This window comes from Phoca vitulina, unplaced genomic scaffold, assembly GCF_004348235.1.
Source record: "Phoca vitulina isolate PV1807 unplaced genomic scaffold, GSC_HSeal_1.0 scaffold33, whole genome shotgun sequence".
Classification (NCBI taxonomy): domain Eukaryota; kingdom Metazoa; phylum Chordata; class Mammalia; order Carnivora; family Phocidae; genus Phoca; species Phoca vitulina.
In genome coordinates, this window is record NW_022589736.1 from 20,985,100 (window position 1) to 21,006,682 (window position 21,583).

Below are 21,583 nucleotides of genomic sequence, written 5' to 3' on the forward strand. Positions count from 1 at the left end.
AAAAGAATAGACTGGAGAAGGATTTCATTCTTTGACATTAAAGTAGTAATAAAATGAAAAAAGCTGACTTAATTAAAAATACATTAATACCTGTCATTTGAAATATCAGACTGCATAGTATTGGGATAGTAACAGTTACCTTAGAAATGAGAATATTGGCCAACTTGTTGCCAGTTGGTAGGAGGAAACCATCCAGTTTTTCCACAAATGTTGGTATGTGAAAATTCTCAACTGCGTTGTAATTTTTAAAAGTTGCTCCTGACGATGGACTCTGAAAAACAAACTGAGGGTTCTAGAGGGGAGGGGGATGGGGGATGGGTTAGCCTGGTGATGGGTATTAAAGAGGGCACATTCTGCATGGAGCACTGGGTGTTATACGCAAACAATGAATCATGGAACACTACATCAAAAACTAATGATGTAATGTATTGTGATTAACATAACAATAAAAAATTAAAAAATAAATAAATAAAATAAATAAAAGTTGCTCCTGAATGTATTTTTCTATAATTCTTTTGAAATTATAAATAATCCACTGTTTCTCACGGTTTTTGTTGTTGTTGTTGTTCGTTTCCCCTAAGAAATAGGCCAAAGCAGAGAACTGTGTGTATTTTCCAAAGTCCTCCTATATTAGAAAGCTTGAATGGCAATTTTTGAGTAGTACTAGAGAATGACATGAATTTTCAAAGGTAGTAAATCTAGGGCTGTTTTACAGATCCAAACTTAATAAAGGAACGATCTGTGTGTGCTATGGACTGAATTATGTCCTCCCCAAATTCATATGTTGGAGCCCTAACCCCCATGTGACTGTACTTGGAGATGGAGCCATTAGGAGGTAATTAAGATTAAATGAGACTATAAAGGTGGGGCCCTAATCCAGTGGGATTATTGTCTTTATAAGAGGAGGTGGAGACACCAGAGAACTTTCTGTCTCTGCCACGTAAGGATAGAGTGAGAAGGTGATCATCTATAAACCAGGAAGAGGACCCTCACCAAAAGCCAAATCAGAACATTGATCTTGTTCTTCTCAGCCTCCAGAGCTGTGAGACATAATTTTTTGTTATTTAAGCCACCCAGTCTACAATATTTTATTAGGGAAGCCTAAGCTGGCTATGATAGTATGTATATGACACCTGAGTTCTTGCTCTGTCACAGGTGCTAAATCTAGAATGGAAATTTCTATCCTTTGAGTTATGATGGTCTTTTTTGATTATTGGAACATAAGGAATAGCATGGAGGACATTAGGAGAAGGAAGGGAAAAATGAAGGGGGGAAATCGGAGGGAAAGATGAACCAAGAAAGACTATGGACTCTGGGAAACAGACTGAGGGTTGCAGAGGGGAAGGGAGTGGAGAGATGGGTTGGCCTGGTGATGGGTATTAAGGAGGGCACATTCTGCATGGAGCACTGGGTGTTATATGCAAACAGTGAATCATGGAACACAACATCAAAAACTAATGATGTACTGTATGGTGACTAACATAACATGATAAAAAAATTATTTAAAAAAAGAACATTTGAGGCCCTCCATACCATTGCTGTTAGTTCTTTCCAGCTGATTTAAAAAAATTACACCATACCGGGGCGCCTGGGTGGCTCAGATGGTTAAGCGTCTGCCTTCAGCTCAGGTCATGATCCCAGGGTCCTGGGATCAAGCCCCACATCGGGGTCCTGGCTCAGCGGGGAGCCTGCTTCTCCCTCTCTGTCTGCCTCTCCCCCTGCTCATGCTCTCTCTTTCTGTCTGTATTTCTGTGTCTCAAATGAATAAATAAAATCTTAAAAAAAAAAAAATACACCATACCAAGAATTACAGAGTATTCAGTAACACTGTAAAATGATTACACATTTTACCCATCACAATTATATTGGTCATTTGAGAAATAGTAGTGTGTATGTATGCAAGACCTGTGATTTACTCAGTTTGCACGAATGATATACACAGTGTCCTCAGGGATTTCTACACCTCCTGCAACATGTCTGTGAACTTGCCTTCAATCTGAGAGCCAGTTAGAACGCATCAACAAGGATGTTAAGTACCTTTTGAAATGGTACTGGTACTAACTAGAACTAGCTACCCATACTGGTTCTTCAAACTGCACACTTGTTTTTAATGAATGTCAAATAAGGCCAAGAGTCTTCTGACCCACACCTAGCAGTTGCTTCCTATTTGCCTTGTGGCTGTAGGATCTTAGAACTTTAGTCAAAAGGCACTTTTAGAGACATCTAGCTCAACTCTTTGATATACAGAGTAAAGTCCAGAACTTACAGTGGTTATTTAGAGGCAGAAACTATACTTCAGCCATCAAATCTCCTTTGGGCTACATTATTTTAATGCTAATTTTGTGCATTTAAATAGAAGTCTCATACACATTTTAAATATTTTTTTCAATCACACATTTTTTTGCCAGATATTTGGAGCCCTTGATGATTCCTTGTAAGTTGGTGATTCACCTCTTCAGTGGCCACTGTTGGACTGGGGATCACTTGCTTGTATTTATAAAAGATGTGAATAATTCACTCAAAACTGCTCCAGACAGCCTGTCTAGCCTCTTCTTCCTGACCTCTCTAAGCCTGGAATGGTGTCCCAGGCTCGTTCTGCAAAGGTTTAAAGGTTTCTATCAGAAGGAGATAAAAGTATACGATATGCAGGAGGAAAATATGCTCTGCTTCATTTAATAAATCAGTCAACACAAACACATGCCACCACATCTCAAAACTGGAGATCTAGGTAATCACTTAATCAAATTGTAGACTCCTGATATTGCTATTATTTTGAAAGATCACAAATAAGTGTGTTGTGCATCCTTGGCCATACAGTTTACCTCTCTCTACATAGCATGAGAAATGATCTCCTGTACATGAGAGATTGTTACTGGGAAAATGGAAACTGTTTTATATTGGAAATATTGCCAGAATTTCATATTTTGTATCTTGCACAATAATCTGACCTCACAATATATTCTCTCTCTCAGTCTCTCTCTCCCTCTCTGTCTCTCAACTAATCTTACAGTTTGGGGAGTCACTTAACAGAACTCTTGTGAAGAATTGGTAAAATAATCATGCCTATAAAGAGTCATAGACAAGAGATTGCTAGGGGGCTAGGCCATGCTGCAAAGAGACCAAGTAGATAAAAATCCATACAGAAATGGTGAAGGTATGTGCAAAGTTTGGGCATCATGAGAATTGGGGAAATAATCTGATATAATCAACAGGAGATATAGGAATTGGTTTTCGTTCTTCTGACACTGTAACAGTAAATTGAATTATATTCCATGTAATTGTTCTTAGTATCTGAAGAAGGTATTGCTGTGGTACTGGCTGATGTATATTGAAGGCTACTTGGAGGTAATATGTAATTGTTCCTATCATGCTGCAATTATGTGGCGCTAATTTAATACTCCTTTGTAAACTCTGTTCATAGGCTTTTCAACTGTGTTTAAATACATTGGTCTAATTTGATTCTTTGGGAACCCAGTAAAAGAAAGTGAAATGCTATCATTTGCTTTTTGTTAAGAGATACTCATATAACTTAAGTATCTGCCCACACCACATACCCTATAGATCACCTTCTTATTAATATAATTGGGAAAGGTGGGGGTTCAGGTGGGATTTTTATCTCACGTCTCTTTCCATGGAGTCTGTTCCATGTCTCCTGATGTCCTCAATGTTCCCAGACCAACTGGTAACCACCTCTCATTCCGCTGGGCTGCTCCTGCAAGGCCAGGATGCTCACCTTATTCTATAATTTTACCTCTGGCAAAAGAGGAATTATGTGCGCAGAGAAGTTCACAGCTTCAATCCACTGTAATGAACTGAACACATAATAGCCTTCACTAAAGTGACAGAACTCACTAGCAACTGAGCGAGTGAGAAGCAGAGATCAGATCACCTGCCTGCAAGTTTAATGTCTTAAACCATACCACCTTTCCCTTTCCCCCAGCCCTTCCCCACCTTCCTTTCTGTACCCAGGACTTTGTCAGAATGTAGCTATGTCTCCAGCCTACTGCTTCTTTCTGAGATCCTTGAAAACAGGTCCTAGAAATAAGCCCACAGATTACAGTAGGATATAGCTAAAAGGAAAACATGAGCGACTCCTTAAATGTTTCTCATAGAATTATAGACATTGCCAAGATCTAGCGGTGCTATTGAATAATTCTTCAGCATTATTTCCCATACATTCTATCACAATGTTTCCCTCTAAGAATATGTTGTACTTTATACACATGAAACAAATTATTTCTGCATAAATGAATGAATAAAGAAGACAGATGATTTAGCCATGCTTCTATAAAATGCTTACAACATAAAATCATTTTATAAAGATTCAAACTCTAAGTATTTATCGCTCAAAATTTAGTAGAAATGAATATTTTTGTTTCTGTAAGTGCTATTTCATTTACAGTAAGTAGAGAAAAAGATTGCACTCTACCTCAATTAGGTTATTGAAGCTAGTATTTTAAAGAAAAGGTTTAATGGAAATTTATCTATCAGCTATTTCACAAAGCCGTTTTAAGTTATTGAATTTGAAGCTCTACGCTGAGTGTGAATGTCTGATTTATAGTATGTTAAAGGAGTCTTCCTTAAGCACTTTTCAAAGCACCTATCATACTAATTCTATATTATCTGTATATAACATCATGGCCTTCTGTCTCTTGATATATGTCGGTGGTTTAATTCCAGGAATCAACAATTGATACTTTTAAGCATCTTCACATTTTTTAATGCTTTATGTGAAGAAAAAAGAAAAGAAAGTGGTTATATGTAATGTTTATTATAAAAATTTCAAACAATACAGTTAAGGGAAAAGAAACTCCCCCAAGCCCCATCACCTAGAAATAACCAATCAGTGTATGCTAAGTATCTTTTATACCTGTGTGTGTAATCAGAGAGGATAGAGAGGTAGGAGAGTAGAGATATACATTTATGTTTAGATGGATGTAATTTTGTAAAATTGAGATTGCACTGTATTATATTTCAGGAAAATAACTAATTTAACTCTGTATCTGCTGTCCTTTGGCAACATAGATGCAATCTGTGGCCCACCAGTTTCAGACTTTCGCATCAAAAGGTTCTCTTAAAATTAAAAATATGGGCTTATTATTTTTTTAAGATTTTTTTATTTGTTTGTTTGACAGAGAGAGACACAGCGAGAGAGGGAACACAAGCAGGGGGAGTGGGAGAGGGAGAAGCAGGCTTCCCGCGGAGCAGGGAGCCCGATGCAGGGCTCGATCCCAGGACCCTGGGATCATGACCTGAGCCGAAGGCAGACGCTTAACCGACTGAGCCACCCAGGCGCCCCATGGGCTTATTTTTTTTTTTTAACTATATTTCTGTATCTTAGATTTATATATCTATTACCTGGCATGGAACATGATTATTAGACTATTTTTATAGTTTCATGGTTCATATCATCTACATTGTGACTTACAGCCATAATAACTAAATTGTCTTATTTTTCTTAATATAATTTCCATCGAGTGAATGCTCACCATCAGAATGTTTACTACAGCTTCTCCATTCCTATGACCATATTTGATTCACCCCTTGGTTGATCTGGTTGTATAATTCGGTATTACATGTTAAGAAGATCTCATTTATGGTATATTCTTTCTGTATTTGTATTCATTAAAAATATGCTTGTGGATATAAGGGTGACCTGGCTGTGACATCTGTCACCTCACTGATTGCCAGGGTTGATTCAGCTGATCTGACTGGCTAGGTGGGTGTGCCCTTCCTCCCTCAAAACTCCATGTGAGTCCCTCCCAAAACTGCGCAGTAGGTGGAAAAAGACTACCTTCCCCGGTAGAAGAGAACCATATTTCAATCAAGGGTATACGAGTAGCTATGACGCCCTTCTAGAACCTTCAATCAATCTCTCAAGGTCCATTTGTAAGAGAACGTAGGGTAGTCAAGCTTCCAAGACTCCAGACACATCTTTAAAAAAAGAAAGGAAGAAAGAAAGAATATGTTTGTTGCCTTTATGCTTAGATTATGGTTTTGTTGGGCAAAAATTTCTTAAGTGATAACTTTCTTCTACACAATGATTATGTAGACATTGTTTCCACTGGATATCCTGGAGAAGTATCAGACTATTAAAGGTTTTTTCCTCTTTTGGAGGAGGAAATCCCTTATGAATAAGTCGGTTTGTCTTTCTAGATGTCTATAAGACTTCCGCTTCATTTTTTAATTAAGAAAAATATCTCAGGGTATTGAGGTATAATTGACCTACAATATTATATTAATTTCAGATGTAAGACAAAGTGATTCAACCTCTGTGTATACGTTGTGAAATGATCACCACAGTAAGTCTAGTTACCATCTGTCACCATATAATGTTAATGCAGTATTACTGATGGGACTGTATTCCCGATGCTGAATGTTACATCTCCATGACTTATTTACTTTATAACTAAAAGTTTATACTTGGGATCCCCTTTACCCATTTTGCAACCCCAACCCTCTGGCAACCACCAATCTGTTCCCTGTATGTGACTCTGGGTTTTATTTGGTTTTGATTTTTAGATTTCACTTTTAAGTGAAATCATGGGGTATTTGTCTTTCTCTGCTTGACTTATTTCACTTAGCATAATGACCTCAAGGTCCATCCATGCTGTCACAAATGGTAGGATTTCATTGTTTTTTTATGGCTGAGTAGTAGTACATTGTATATATGCTACATCTTCTTTATCCATTCATCCAACAATGGATACTTAAGTTGTTTCCATATCTTGGCTACCATAAATAATGCTGTAGTAAACTTAGAGGTGCACATATCTTTCAAATCAGTGTTTTTGTTTTTATCAAATGGATACCCAGTGGTGGAATTGCTGTATCATTTGGTAGTTCTATTTTTAATTTTTTGAGGAAAATTTCATAGTGGTTAAACCATCTACTATAGCTCACAAGTATTCTCTTTATTCCACATACTTGCCAACACTTGTTATTTTTTGTCTTTTAGATAATAGTCATTAGACAGGTATAAGGTGATATCTCATGTGGTTTTGATTTACATTTCCCTGATGACTAGTGATGTTGAGCATCTTTTCTTGCAAGTGTTATTCTGCTTGATGTTGCCCCCTAAGTCCCTTAAGCCATCATTAAGTTTTTTTGTTTTTTGGGTTTGTTTTTTTTGTTGTTGTTGTTGTTGTTGTTTTTACTTTTTACTGCTCTGTTTGAGTTCCAGTGTTTTGTCTTCCAGCTTGCTGATCCATTCTTCTGCTTCATCCAATCTGCTGTTGGAACCCTTGAGTCCCTCTAGTGTATTCTTCAGTTCAGTGATTGTATTCTTCAGCTCTGTGACTGCTGTTTGGTACTTCCTTATATTTTCTATCTCTTTGTTGAGGTTCCCACTATGTTCATCCATTCTTCTGAGTTCGGTGAGCATCTTTATGACCATTACTTTGAATTTTTTTTCTACCTGATAATTCTTTCTTTCATCAAGGTCTTTTTCTGAGGGTTTTGCCTTTTTCTTTTATTTGCAACATATTTCTGTCTTTCCTCATTTTCCTTGACTCTCTCTCTTTGTTTCTGTGTATTAGGTGAAACATCTACCTCTCTCAGTCTGAAGAAGTGGCCTTGTATAGGTGATGAACCTTCTTGTTCAAACTTGTCCAAGCTCTTGGGTGTCTCTTGATTCTTTGTGACTGTCTAACCCCCCTGACTTATTCCTGGTATGTCCCTGTTTTTGAGAGTGTGCCAAGATCCATCCATGTTCCAAAGGGAGGAATCTCATTGAGCCCTTAGTTTCAGGCTGGAGACAAGAAGCCAGGCCCTCAGGTAGTAGTTTTTACAGTGTGCAAATACAGTCCTGTGGGGCCATTATCATAATCCCTGCGGCCTCCAAACCAGGAGATCTAGAGGGGTCCTCTGGATGACAGTTGCAAAAATCAGGGCTCCACATGGGTATATAAGCTCCTTTCTGGGAGGTCTTGTCGAGCTGTCGTGAGGCCAATGTGGTGTGCAAGGATGGTGCTTACATTCTTTGGGAGCACCTCCATGGCCTCCTAATGTGTGGAAACCAGAAGCTGTTTCTCAGGCTGAAGCTGCAGATTAAGTAAATAGGCCTTCTTCACAGGAAGACTGGGTTGTGGTGGCTTGCCAGGAACTTTCTGACTATTACCTTCCCCAAGGAGCCAGGCAATCAAAGGAGGCGGGGGGGTGCCTGTGTGGATTGCATGCACCCACTGGCTTCAGCTAGGCAGCTAGAGAGTGTAGGGGGTAGAGCATGCTCACTAGCTTCAGAAAGACAGCCGGGGGCAGGCGGGGCGGGGGGGTGTTTCGGGGAATGTCTTAACTGCACACACCTGTGGGCTCCAGGAACGCAACGGGAGAATTCCTTGTCTGTGTGCATGCCAGCTTTAGGCTGAGAGTGGGGGAACGCCACAACCACTCACGCTCACCAACCCGAGCCAGGGAACAGGGAGTAAAGGGTTGTAACTGCCTACTCACAGACTTTAGTTAGGGAGCTGGAGAACGTTGTGACCATTTGCTGCGTCACCTGCCCCAAGCAGGGAGCAGGTGACTACTGCAACCACCTACACACTCCAGCCTCAGCAGGGCAGCAGGATGGTGCCATCACCACTCAGCCCCACCTGTCTTGGCAAGGTGGTAGGAGGATGCCAAGTTCAAGTTCAGCCACCTGTGCTAGCAGGGTAAGTGGAGAATGTAAAAATGGCCTTCGCCAGTGCCTCCATCTCAAAGGAGAGTTTCAGCTGTCCCCTACCTCTACAGCAAGTGCTTTTATTTATTATTTATTTATTCATCTTTGCAGCAGATGTTTTTATTTTATTTTTTAAAGATATTATTTATTTGACAGAGAGACAGCGAGAGAGGGAACACAAGCAGGGGGAGTGGGAGAGGGAGAAGCAGGCTTCCCGCTGAGCAGGGACCCCGATGTGGGGCTCGATCCCAGGACCCTGGGACCATGACCTGAGCTGAAGGCAGATGCTTAACGACTGAGCCACCCAGGCGCCCTGCAGCAGATGTTTTTAGATTAGCAAACGAATTTCACATACAGTCCAGGTCCTTTCCAAACTGCTTTTTTTTCCCCCCCACTGGGTCAGGAGGCAAGTGAGACTTTACTTGAAACTTTTAAAAGGGAATGAATCTCAGTTTTCCATACCACTTTGGATCCCTTGGACATCAGCACTTTTGGTTTTCCGAGCCAGATATTTTAGGGGCTCATCTCTCTGGTGCAGATTCGAGGGGTTGAAGTGTCTGATGTGGGTCACCAACTCCTCACTCCTCCAGGAGAATGGCCAAGCAGGTGAGACCCCCTCGCTATTTTGTGCCCCCACAGCAGTGGTGGGATTTTGGTGAGACCATGTCTCTGCTTCTCCAACTCATCTCAGTGTGGTCTTTTTATCCTTTGTTGTGGAGAAGCACTTCACCCAGCTTGCAGATCTTTTTCAGAGAGAAATGATCCTGATGTTGTTGTAGATCTGGTGTGTCCATGGGAGAAGGTGAGGTTAGGTTCTTCCTATACCACCATCTTGTGGAACGCCCTGCTGCTGCTTTTTTTTTTTTTTTTTAACCTATGAGAAATCTCACCAGGAAATTTCTTGATATTCAAAATTCTATTGCAGATTTTCTTGGGGCATGGTATATAGATTCAAGTCTTTCTTTAACTCAGAAAAATGGTTCTTCTGATACATTAAAAAAACTTTTCTATGCTACTGAATATATGTATATATATCATATATAGGACCTCTTTTTTCTGTAATTTAGTCCTAACTAATAATTTATTTTTATAAGTTACTTTAATAAATTTTTTATTTTTTATTCTATTCTTTTTGGTGGGAGGAGGCAGAGGGAGAGAGAGAATCTTAAGCTGACTTCACAGCCATGGCAGAGCCCCATGTGGGGCTCCATCTCACAACCCTGAGATCATGACCTGAGCCAAAATCAAGGGTGGGCTGCTTAACCAACTGAGCCACCCACACACCCCTTTTCTTACTGCTACTAGTGAATTCATCTCTGTAATTTTTTCCCTGAATACTACCAGCTCACTGTTTTTCTTCTTTTATGATTGTATCATGTTCATTTAGTTTTTTTATCAACATTAATTTTTTTAGAACATAGAGAACTATTTTTTAACTCTGTTTTTGAGGAACTTAATATATACAAGTAATACTTTAAAATATTATTTTTAAACATTTACCTTTATATGCATTATGTAGTCTTTGTGAACTCATGTATGTGAGAAGGTAATATATTTGGTATATATTAACACTTGGTAAGAACCACTCAAATTATAATATCCCTTTATTCATTATGAAACTGTCTTTGTGAGGTAACCAATTGATTCAATGCTAAATGCCTTTCACTAAGAACTTTGACTATGTTCTATCTATTCATATATTTCAAATGACCAGCACAGTGATGTTCATACAATCTATCCTTGTTTTAGTTTTAGTTCTCAGTGAAATAAATTTCGAGTTCAAATGCTGTTACTGCATGAGACAGTGTAAGGCATCCATAAAAATTACCCATCATAAAATCGATGTAACACCAGTGTTAGAAGACAGGTTAGGAGTGGGTTAGGAATTGTATAAACTGATTGTTGCAGAATGGTTAGGTATAGTTATGATGATTTTTTTCTCCCTGTATTTTTGGTGTATGTCCTCTGTTTACAGCTGCACGTTTGCAGGCATATTTGAGAAGCATGGATTTATAGGATTTATAGCTACCTACTGTGCCATCTACTTTCAGTAACAGTTGGTTTCCTAAATGAATTGGCAAGTAGGCATATCACAGTAGTGTTTTGTTTTATTTTCTATGGCGTTAGAAATAGTTTGCTTTCGAGCAGAAAAGGAAAATCTTTGTGCCTGAAGTGGTTTTTGACAACACTTTAAGTACCATTACTCCTATAAAGGACAAGATGTGGTTTGAATAATTTAGCAGTGCTAAAATGTCACATTTTTGTGACATCTATTTTATAGCTTTCCTTGAAAAACTGAGCCAAACGCCTCTCCCTGGAATTTAACAACTTGTGTCTCTAAATTCTGGGTAAACAATAAATAGTCTTCCTCTTTGTTTTATTTTTTTTTTTAATTTTTTTTATTGTTATGTTAATCCCCATACATTACATCATTAGTTTTAGATATAGTGTTCCATGATTCATTGTTTGTGCATAACACCCAGTGCTCCATGCAGAACGTGCCCTCCTCAATACCCATCACCAGGCTAACCCATCCTCCCACCCCCCTCCCCTCTAGAACCCTCAGTTTGTTTTTCACAGTCCATTGTCTCTCATGGTTCTTCTCCCCCTCCGATTTCCTCCCCTTCATTCTTCCCCTCCTGCTACATTCTTCTTCTTCTTTTTTTCTTTCTTAACATATATTGCATTATTTGTTTCAGAGGTACAGATCTGAGATTCAACAGTCTTGCACAATTCACAGCGCTTACCAGAACACATACCCTCCCCAGTGTCCATCACCCAGTCACCCCATCCCTCCCACCCCACCCTCCACTCCAGCAACCCTCAGTTTGTTTCCTGAGATTAAGAACTCCTCATATCAGTGAGGTCATATGATACATGTCTTTCTCTGATTGACTTATTTCGCTCAGCATAATACCCTCCAGTTCCATCCACGTCGTTGCAAATGGCAAGATCTCATTCCTTTTGATGGCTGCATAATATTCCATTGTATATATATACCACCTCTTCTTTATCCATTCATCTGTTGATGTACATCTTGGCTCTTTCCACAGTTTGGCTATTGTGGACATTGCTGCTATAAACATCGGGGTGCACGTAGCCTTTCGGGTCCCTACTTTTGTATCTTTGGGGTAAATACCCAGTAGTGCAATTGCTGGATCATATGGTAGCTCTATTTTCAACTTTTTGAGGAACCTCCATACTGTTTTCCAGAGTGGCTGCACCAGCTTGCATTCCCACCAACAGTGTAGGAGGGTTCCCCTTTCTCCGCATCCCCGCCAACATCTGTCATTTCCTGACTTGTTAATTTTAGCCATTCTGACTGGTGTGAGGTGGTATCTCATTGAGGTTTTGATTTGGATTTCCCTGATGCCGAGCGATATTGAACACTTTTTCATGTGTCTGTTGGCCGTTTGGATGTCTTCTTTGGAAAAATGTCTGTTCATGTCTTCTGCCCATTTCTTGATTGGATTCTTTGTTCTTTTGGTGTTGAGTTTGATGAGTTCTTTATAGATTTTGGATACTAGCCCTTTATCTGATATGTCATTTGCAAATATCTTCTCCCATTCTGTCAGTTGTCTTTTGGTTTTGTTGACTGTTTCCTTTGCTTTGCAAAAGCTTTTTATCTTGATGAAGGCCCAATAGTTCATTTTTGCCCTTGCTTCCCTTGCCTTTGGCGATGTTTCTAGGAAGAAGTTGCTGCGGCTGAGGTCGAAGAGGTTGCTGCCTGTGTTCTCCTTTAGGATTTTGATGGACTCCTGTCTCACATTGAGGTCTTTCAACCATTTGGAGTCTATTTTTGTGTGTGGTGTAAGGAAATGGTCCAGTTTCATTCTTCTGCATGTGGCTGTCCAATTTTCCCAATACCATTTGTTGAAGAGACTGTCTTTTTTCCATTGGACATTCTTTCCTGCTTTGTCAAAGATTAGTTGACCATAGAGTTGAGGGTCCATTTCTGGGCTCTCTATTCTGTTCCATTGATCTATGTGTCTGTTTTTGTGCCAGTACCATACTGTCTTGATGATGACAGCTTTGTAGTAGAGCTGGAAGTCTGGAATTGTGATGCCGCCAGCTTTGCTTTTCTTTTTCAACATTCCTCTGGCTATGCGGGGTCTTTTCTGGTTCCATACAAATTTTAGGATTATTTGTTCCATTTCTTTGAAGAAAGTGGATGGTATTTTGATGGGGATTGCATTTAATGTGTAGATTGCTCTAGGTAGGATTGACATCTTCACAATATTTGTTCTTCCAATCCATGAGCATGGAACGTTTTTCCATTTCTTTGTGTCTTCCTCAATTTCTTTCATGAGTATTTTATAGTTTTCTGAGTACAGATCCTTGGCCTCTTTGGTTAGATTTATTCCTAGGTATCTTATGGTTTTGGGTGCAATTGTAAATGGGATCGACTCCTTAATTTCTCTTTCTTCTGACTTGTTGTTGGTGTATAGGAATGCCACTGACTTCTGTGCATTGATTTTATATCCTGCCACTTTACTGAATTCCTGTATGAGTTCTAGCAGTTTTGGGGTGGAGTCTTTGGGATTTTCCACATAAAGTATCATATCATCTGCAAAGAGTGAGAGTTTGACTTGTCTTTGCCAATTTGGATGCCTTTTATTTCTTTTTGTTGTCTGATTGCTGTGGCTAGGACTTCGAATACTATGTTGAATAGCAGTGGTGATAGTGGACATCCCTGCCGCATTCCTGACCTTAGGGGGAAAGCTCTCAGTTTTTCCCCATTGAGAATGATATTCGCTGTAGGTTTTTCATAGATGGCTTTTATGATATTGAGGTATGTACCCTCTATCCCTATACTCTGAAGAGTTTTGATCAAGAAAGGATGCTGTACTTTGTCAAATGCTTTTTCTGCATCTATTGAGAGGATCATATGATTCTTGTTCTTTCTTTTGTTAATGTATTGTATCACGTTGATTGATTTGCAGATGTTGAACCAAACTTGCAGCCCAGGGATAAATCCCACTTGGTCGTGGTGAATAATCCTTTTAATGTACTCTTGGATCCTATTGGCTAGTATTTTGGTGAGAATTTTTGCATCCATGTTCATCAAGGATATTGGTCTGTAATTCTCCTTTTTGAAGGGGTCTTTGTCTGGTTTTGGGATCAAGGTAATGCTGGCCTCATAAAATGAGTTTGGAAGTTTTCCTTCCATTTCTATTTTTTGGAACAGTTTCAGAAGGATAGGTATTAATTCTTCTTGAAATGTTTGGTAGAATTCCCCTGGGAAGCCATCTGGCCCTGGGCTTTTGTGTTTTGGGAGATTTTTGATGACTGCTTCTATTTCCTTAGTGGTTATAGGTCTGTTCAGGTTTTCTATTTCTTCCTGGTTCAGTTTTGGTAGTTGATACATCTCTAGGAATGCATCCATTACTTCCAGGTTATCTAATTTGCTGGCATAGAGTTGCTCATAATATGTTCTTGTAATTGTTTGTATTTCTTTGGGGTTGGTTGTGATTTCTCCTCTTTCATTCATGATTTTGTTGATTTGGGTCATTTCTCTTTTCTTTTTGATAAGTCTGGCCAGGGGCTTATCAATCTTGTTAATTCTTTCAAAGAACCAGCTCCTAGTTTCGTTGATCTGTTCTACTGTTCTTTTGGTTTCTATTTCATTGATTTCTGCTCTGATCTTTATTATTTCTCTTCTCCTGCTGGGTTTAGGCTTTATTTGTGTTCTTTCTCCAGCTCCTTTAGGTGTAGGGTTAGGTTGTGTACTTGAGACCTTTCTTGTTTCTTGAGAAAGGCTTGTATTGCTATATACTTTCCTCTTAGGACTGCCTTTGCTGTATCCCAAAGATTTTGAATAGTTGTGTTTTCATTTTCATTGGTTTCCATGAATTTTTTTAATTCTTCTTTAATTTCCTGGTTGACCCATTCATTCTTCAGTAGGATGCTCTTTAGCTTCCATGTATTTGAGTTCTTTCCGACTTTCCTCTTGTGATTGAGTTCTAGTTTCAAAGCATTGTGGTCTGAAAATATGCAGGGGATGATCCCGATCTTCTGGTACTGGTTGAGACCTGATTTATGACCTAGGATGTGATCTATTCTGGAGAATGATCCATGGGCACTAGAGAAGAATGTGTATTCCGTTGCTTTGGGATGGAATGTTCTGAATATGTCTGTGAAGTCCATTTGGTCCAGTGTGTCATTTAAAGTCTTTATTTCCTTGTTGATCTTTTGCTTAGACGATCTGTCCATTTCAGTGAGGGGGGTGTTAAAGTCCCCCACTATTATTGTATTGTTGTCGATGTGTTTCTTTGCTTTTGTTATTAATTGCCTTATATAATTGGCTGCTCCCATGTTAGGGGCATAGATATTTACAATTGTTAGATCTTCTTGTTGGATAGACCCTTTAAGTATGATATAGTGTCCTTCCTCATCTCTTATTACACTCTTTGGTTTAAAATCTAATTTGTCTGATATAAGGATTGCCACCCCAGCTTTCTTTTGGTGTCCATTAGCATGGTAAATGGTTTTCCACCCCCTCACTTTAAATCTGGGGGTGTCTTTGGGTCTAAAATGAGTCTCTTGCAGACAGCATATCGATGGGTCTTGTTTTTTCATCCAATCTGATAGCCTGTGTCTTTTGATTGGGGCATTTAGCCCATTTACATTCAGGGTAACTATTGAAAGATAGGAATTTAGTGCCATTGTATTGCCTGTAAAGTGACTGTTACTGTATATTGTTTGTGTTCCTTTCTGGTCTATGTTGCTTTTAGGCTCTCTCTTTGCTTAGAGGACCCCTTTCAATATTTGTTGTATGGCTGGTTTCGTGTTTGCAAATTCCTTTAGTTTTTGTTTGTCCTGGAAGCTTTTTATCTCTCCTTCTATTTTCAATGACAGCCTAGCTGGATATAGTATTCTTGGCTGCATATTTTTCTCATTTAGTGCTCTGAATATGTCCTGCCAGTCCTTTCTGGCCTGCCAGGTCTCTGTGGATAGGTCTGTTGCCAATCTAATGTTTCTACCATTGTAGGTTACATATCTCTTCTCCCGAGCTGCTTTCAGGATTTTCTCTTTGTCTCTGAGACTCGTAAGTTTTACTATTAGATGTCGGGGTGTTGACCTATTTTTATTGATTTTGAGAGGGGTTCTCTGTGCCTCCTGGATTTTGATGCCTGTTTCCTTCCCCAAATTAGGGAAGTTCTCTGCTATAATTTGCTCCATTATACCTTCTACCTCTCTCTCTCTTTCTTCTTCTTCTGGGATCCCAATTATTCTAATGTTGTTTCGTCTTATGGTATCGTTTATCTCTCGAATTCTGCCCTCATGATCCAGTAGTTGTTTATCTCTCTTTTTCTCAGCTTCTTTATTTTCCATCATTTGGTCTTCTATCTCACTGATTCTTTCTTCTGCCTCATTTATCCTAGCAGTTAGTGCCCCCATATTTGATTGCACCTCATTAATAGCCTTTTTGATTTCGACTTGGTTCGATTTTAGTTCTTTTACTTCTCCAGAAAGGGTTTCTCTAATAACTTCCATGCTTTTTTCAAGCCCAGCTAGTATCTTTAAAGTGATGATTCTGAACTCTAGATCTGACATCGTACTAATGTCCGTATTGAGTAGGTCCCTGGCAGTCGGTACTACCTCTTGTTCTTTTTGTTGAGGTGATTTTTTCCGTCTTGTCATTTTGTGCAGAGGAGAATAGATTAATGAGAGAACAAAATGCTAGCAGGGTAACAACGTCCCCAGAAAATATACTCTAAACAAATCAGAAAAGACCTGAAGCAGTGGGAAAAGAAAGGGAAAGAGAGAAAAAAGAAAAGGAAAGAAAAAAAGAAAAAAGAAAAAGATAAAGATAAAAACAAACAAAAGCAGAACAAAACAAAACAAAACAGAAACAGAATGTGATCAAATATGATCAGGCTGGTTTATAGATCAGTGCCACACACTAGATTTTGGGTGTATTTTGGTCTGTTAAAAGAAAGTCCGTCCCAAAATTTTAAAGAAAGAAAAACTTATATATGTACAAAAATAAGGGTTGATATGATGAAGGGATGGAATATGACTGTAAAGATGGAAATTATAAAAAATTTTAAAAAAGGATTTGATAAGTTGTTTGAAAAAAGAAAGAAGAGGATTAAAAAAAAAAAAGAAAGAAAGAAAAAAGGGAGAGAATGTGATCAGGCAGGGGAGTAGAAAAAAACCATACACTAGAGATTTAGAGTATATTTTGATCTGTTAGAAGAAACTATCTCAAGATTTTAAAGAGAGAACAACTTATATATATATGCCAAAAATACGGGTAACTACTATGAAGGGATAGAATATGACTTTAAAAATGAAAAATAAAAATTTTTTTTTTTTTAAAAAAAGGGATTGATAAGATGTTGGTTGAAAAAGGGAAAAAGAAAAATTCAAAAAAAAAAGAAAAGAAAAAAGAAAAAAACACAGTTAAAAAAATAATTAACTTTGAAAGACTAAAGAATCATGGTAAAAAAGCCATGAATTCTATGTGCAGTATTCCCCTAGCGCTGGAGTTCTGCCGTTCTCATTGATCGGTAAACTTGGTCTTGGCTGGCTGTTCTCGCTGATCTTCTGTGGGAGGGGCCTGTTGCCGTGGTTCCCAAATGTCTTTGCCGGAGGCAAAATTGCCCCGCCCTTGCCGGTCCGGGCTGAGTAATCTGCTCGGGTTTACTCTCCGGAGCTTTTGTTCCCTGCAAGCTTTCCGTATAGCTTTGGAGGCGGAGAGTGAAAATGGCGGCCTCCCAGTCTCCGCCCCGGAGGAGCCGAGAACTCGGGGTCCCGCTCCTCAGCGAGCCCCCAGAGAAAAGCAGTCAGTCACTCCCGTGTCCCCGGTCTCCGGCCGCACTCCGTGCTCACCCGGCCTGTGACCGCGCCTTTCTATCTGGCACCCGACCCCGGGTGGAGTCTCCAAACCCAGCAGATCCCCGCGGTGCGCTCCCGCACCTCTCCTCCCGGGGGAAGAAGGTGAGTCTCCCCGGATCTGCCGCTTGTTGGGTCCCTGCTGGAGGAGCAGTGGCCCGACTGTGCCGTGGATCACGGTTTATGGCCACCCTGAGCTGAGAGCCCGCGCCTGTCTCCGTCTCTGCAGCCGGCTTCCCTGCTCCGATACCTGGGAGCTCTGCCGTACTCAGGCACCCCCGGTCTTTCTGTGACCCCGAGGGTCCTGAGACCACACTGTACCGCGAGGGTTCCAGCCCCCGCTTCGCCACCAGAGTGACGTCCCTCAGCGGAGCCGACTTCTAAAAGTTCCGATTTTGTGCTCCGTGGCTCTATCACTTGCCAGAAGCGGCCGACGGAGGCCCCTCCCCCGCTGTCTATCCTCCTGAATATCGCCTCGTATTCACTTCTCCGCACGTCCTACCTTCCAGAAAGTTGTCGCTTTTCTGTTCAGAGAGTTGTTGCTATTCTTTTCTTCGATCTCCTGTTGAGTTTGTAGGTGTTCAGAATGGTTTGATCCCTATCCAGCTGAATTCCTGAGAGGAGACGAAATCCAGGTCTCCTACTCCTCCGCCATCTTGCTCCGCCCCCCTCCAATAGTCTTCCTCTTTGAATAAAAGTTGCCGTGACAACCTGGCAGGCTTGGGCTATAGAGGTCAAACACCAAACTCCAGTCTTCAGTTTCTCAATATTTTCAAAGTTGTGACATTATTTTGGACAGCTCTGATTTAAGTAAAAATGAACATTGTTTTCAATTAGACATATCAGTGATTGCAATTAGACAAAAATCATGTATATTTTTGCAACAAACCATTATTTGAGTATAATGATATTCTTTATGTTAACTTCAAGACTATCTCTTGATTAATTACAGAGACTTAGGAGTTAAGGGAAATACCAAAGTCATTTTAGATATGTCGATTGCAACAATTATATTGAACTCTATACTGAAAGTCTGTAATTTTGAAGAGAATATTTATTTGGTATTTATATGGTAATTTGGCAGCATCATAGACTCTGTTACATAATTCACCTAAAGAGCACATCTCTGACCTCAGTATTGCTGAACTCTTTAATACTAGCAATAGGGAGAAAAATTAAAATTTTTATTAAACTTGTTGACTATTTCTTTCACAACCCCCTTATATGTGATTCATTGAAAAATGAAATGAATCATTATCATTTGTAATTCAGGCTTGATGATTTCCAGCAGTTTAGATACAAGTTTCCATTCCTGCTGTGTAATTAGCTAGAATACCAGAATTGAATAGATGTTTGTTATCCAGATCTGTAAGTCTGTAGAGAAGATTGCCTTATTCAATGTTGCTTAAGTTAAGTCTCTTTTGGTTGGAAGTTAGGGGAACTTGTTTGTCAGGATTCTTTTGGTCGACAATAACTCAATTCAAGGTATGTTTTAACAATTGAAAAAATTTAATGATTCATCTAAGTGAACAAGCCCAGGATGCACTAAAGGCACTGGATGAGGGAGATGGCTTTTTTGTTTGTTTGTTTGCAGAGATAATGACTTCGTCTCTATCAGCGTTTGCTTTATCATCAATTGGGGTTTCCTCGTGGTAGCAAAATGGTGGCAATAGTGCTAAGTTGTACGCCTACCCAGCTCAGCAATCAGAATAAGGGAAATTATCTCCTTTTTATATAAACTTCTCCATGGCTCACTAATTGGTCTGTTTTAGATTATGTACTTCTGATGCCCACAGGCTGTTGTAGCCAGTGGAATGACAGGTGTCGAATGGCTTGTGCCCAATGTCGAAGAGAGTACCCACCTCACAGCTTCCATGGTGAAGCCCCCAGACAGTAGGGAGGAGCTGAATACGTGTTGGAGACACAACCAAATGCTTGTTCCCCTCCAAGAACCCAGGCAGTCAGGGCCATAATGTTCTGGAAGGGAGTGCTAGAAAACCACTAGGATATTAATATCTCTTGGGCTGCACGGAATCTTACTCATGCTTCTTTCTTTGTGTCTCCTTTTTTCTTCTTTCACTGAAGAACTTTTTTCTCTTTCATCATGGTTACACCCATATTTTGCATGTGATACCCAGAGTTTAATTAGAGGTTGGAGGTTTACCTAGGACTTTTTTTTTTTTATATATCTTACTGTTAACATGGAATCACTGTTCTCAAGGTGATTTTCTCAAGAAAAATACTTTTTCTTTTAGTCATGTGGCAAAATCTATTTAGAATACTGCTTAGAAAATTCCTTTCCTTTATGTAGTCAGTTTTATATATTTCTAGTCTGATGACTTGTGAAAGGTACATGGAATTCCTGTTTTGACTAGATTTCAAGAATAATTGTATTTTATTTAATTAGCACCTCAGGAACAAATGCATCAGATGAAATTCACCTTCCAAACCTTATTATTCAAATCATATACCCTCTATTTACCAGACATTATCCTTACATATACCTGAGTGTTTTAAAATATATTTTATCTAACAGACTCCTCAAATTGATAAGCACAGTTACATTTTATGGTAAAAAAAAAAAAAAGTAAAATTCATTGCAACCTGAGTTAGGCAAGAATCATGTGATTGTTCTGGATATTCCTCAGCAGTATCCCCTTTTAAAACATTTAAATCTCTTCATTGAGTGAGAAACATGAAAATTAAAGGTTTTGTGACAGGCACTATGGTGATAATCAATAGTGAGAATTCAAATAAAAGTAGAATTTAATAACCCAAATTATAGGGGAAAAATGAATTATTTCCATTCTTAGGATCATTAACTGAGAGCAGGCCCTAGTTTTAAAGAAGAGAAGTTTGGATTTGTTGTCACTCAGTAGTAATTATAGTTCAGGTTTTCAGTAAATAGTTCCAAAAGTGACATTTTGTTTGGACGGCAATTAGATCCCTAGAATTACTGTGGTAAAAAGACTATTGTAAACAGAGTATACATTTTCCTCTATGTTTTATTTATGTAACAATTTCCTCTAAAGAGGCTTATTTTATGTATTTTTAAATCTAATTCGATTTCCTTAGAGGTTATTTAACTCCTCTGGCTATTTTGAAGAATAGTAGCATGTCTAGTTTCACAGTATCATTTTTTTTTTCGTTTTTTAAGAATTTTAGGGACACCATCTCTAGGGTTTTTTTTTCTTTCCTTTTGGGGAGGACTCTTTTTTTAATAGAACTCTCTCTACATCTCTGTCAATTATATAAATTAGGTATATATTGACTTAAATGTTTCTTTGTTTTCCAGCCTTATTGAGGCTGGAATATACAGTTGACATATAACATTGTGTAAGTTTAAAGTGTACATCCTGTTGATTTGGTACACTTATATACTGCAAAATGATTACCACCATAGCATTAGCTAACACCTCCATCACATCTCATAATTACCATTTCTTTTTTGTAATGAGACATCTATTCTCTTAGCTACCTTATAATTACGGTATCGTTAACTATAGTCACCATGCTGTAGATTAGATCCCCAGAAGGTATTTGTCTTATAACTGGCAATTTGTACTCTTTAGCCAACATCTTCTCATTTCCCCCATTCCACAGCCCCTGGTACCACCATTCTACTCTGTTTTTCTATGAGTTCAGCTTTTATAGATTCCACATGTAAGCGAGAACATACAGTATCTGTCTTTCCCTGTCTGATTTATTTCACTTAGCATAACGTCCTCAAGGCCCATCCATGCTGTCTCTGTTCTTGATGTGCATTATTCTTTTATTATAGGAGGACACAGATCACAATTACTATATATCTCGGATATATGGTCCATCTGATTCTGCCAGCCGGAGTTTGTGGGTGAACATAGACCAGATGGAAAAGGACAAAGTGAAGATTCATGGAATATTGTCCAATACTCATCGGCAAGCTGCAGTAAGTGCTTTGGCATTTTGAGGGTTTTTGTCTGCTGTGAAAAAATTTTTGCTTTAATTGGTACACCAGTGTTGTTTGTTGCGATCACTTTTTATTACTTAGTTCTACAATTGCAATTTAGATTAGTAATTGCATATAAGATCTTAAAGAAAATG

General features: G+C 39.0%; 1 protein-coding gene across 1 annotated transcript in view; it reads left to right on the forward strand.

Annotated features, from left to right (window-relative positions):
- Nucleotides 1-21,583, forward strand: part of PLXDC2 (plexin domain containing 2) — a 469,270-nt gene that overhangs the window by 205,143 nt on the left and 242,544 nt on the right. Inside the window, exon 3 of the mRNA XM_032425793.1 lies at nucleotides 21,282-21,428. Within this exon, the coding sequence (XP_032281684.1) occupies nucleotides 21,282-21,428 (147 nt within the window). The remainder of the gene's footprint in view (nucleotides 1-21,281; nucleotides 21,429-21,583) is intronic.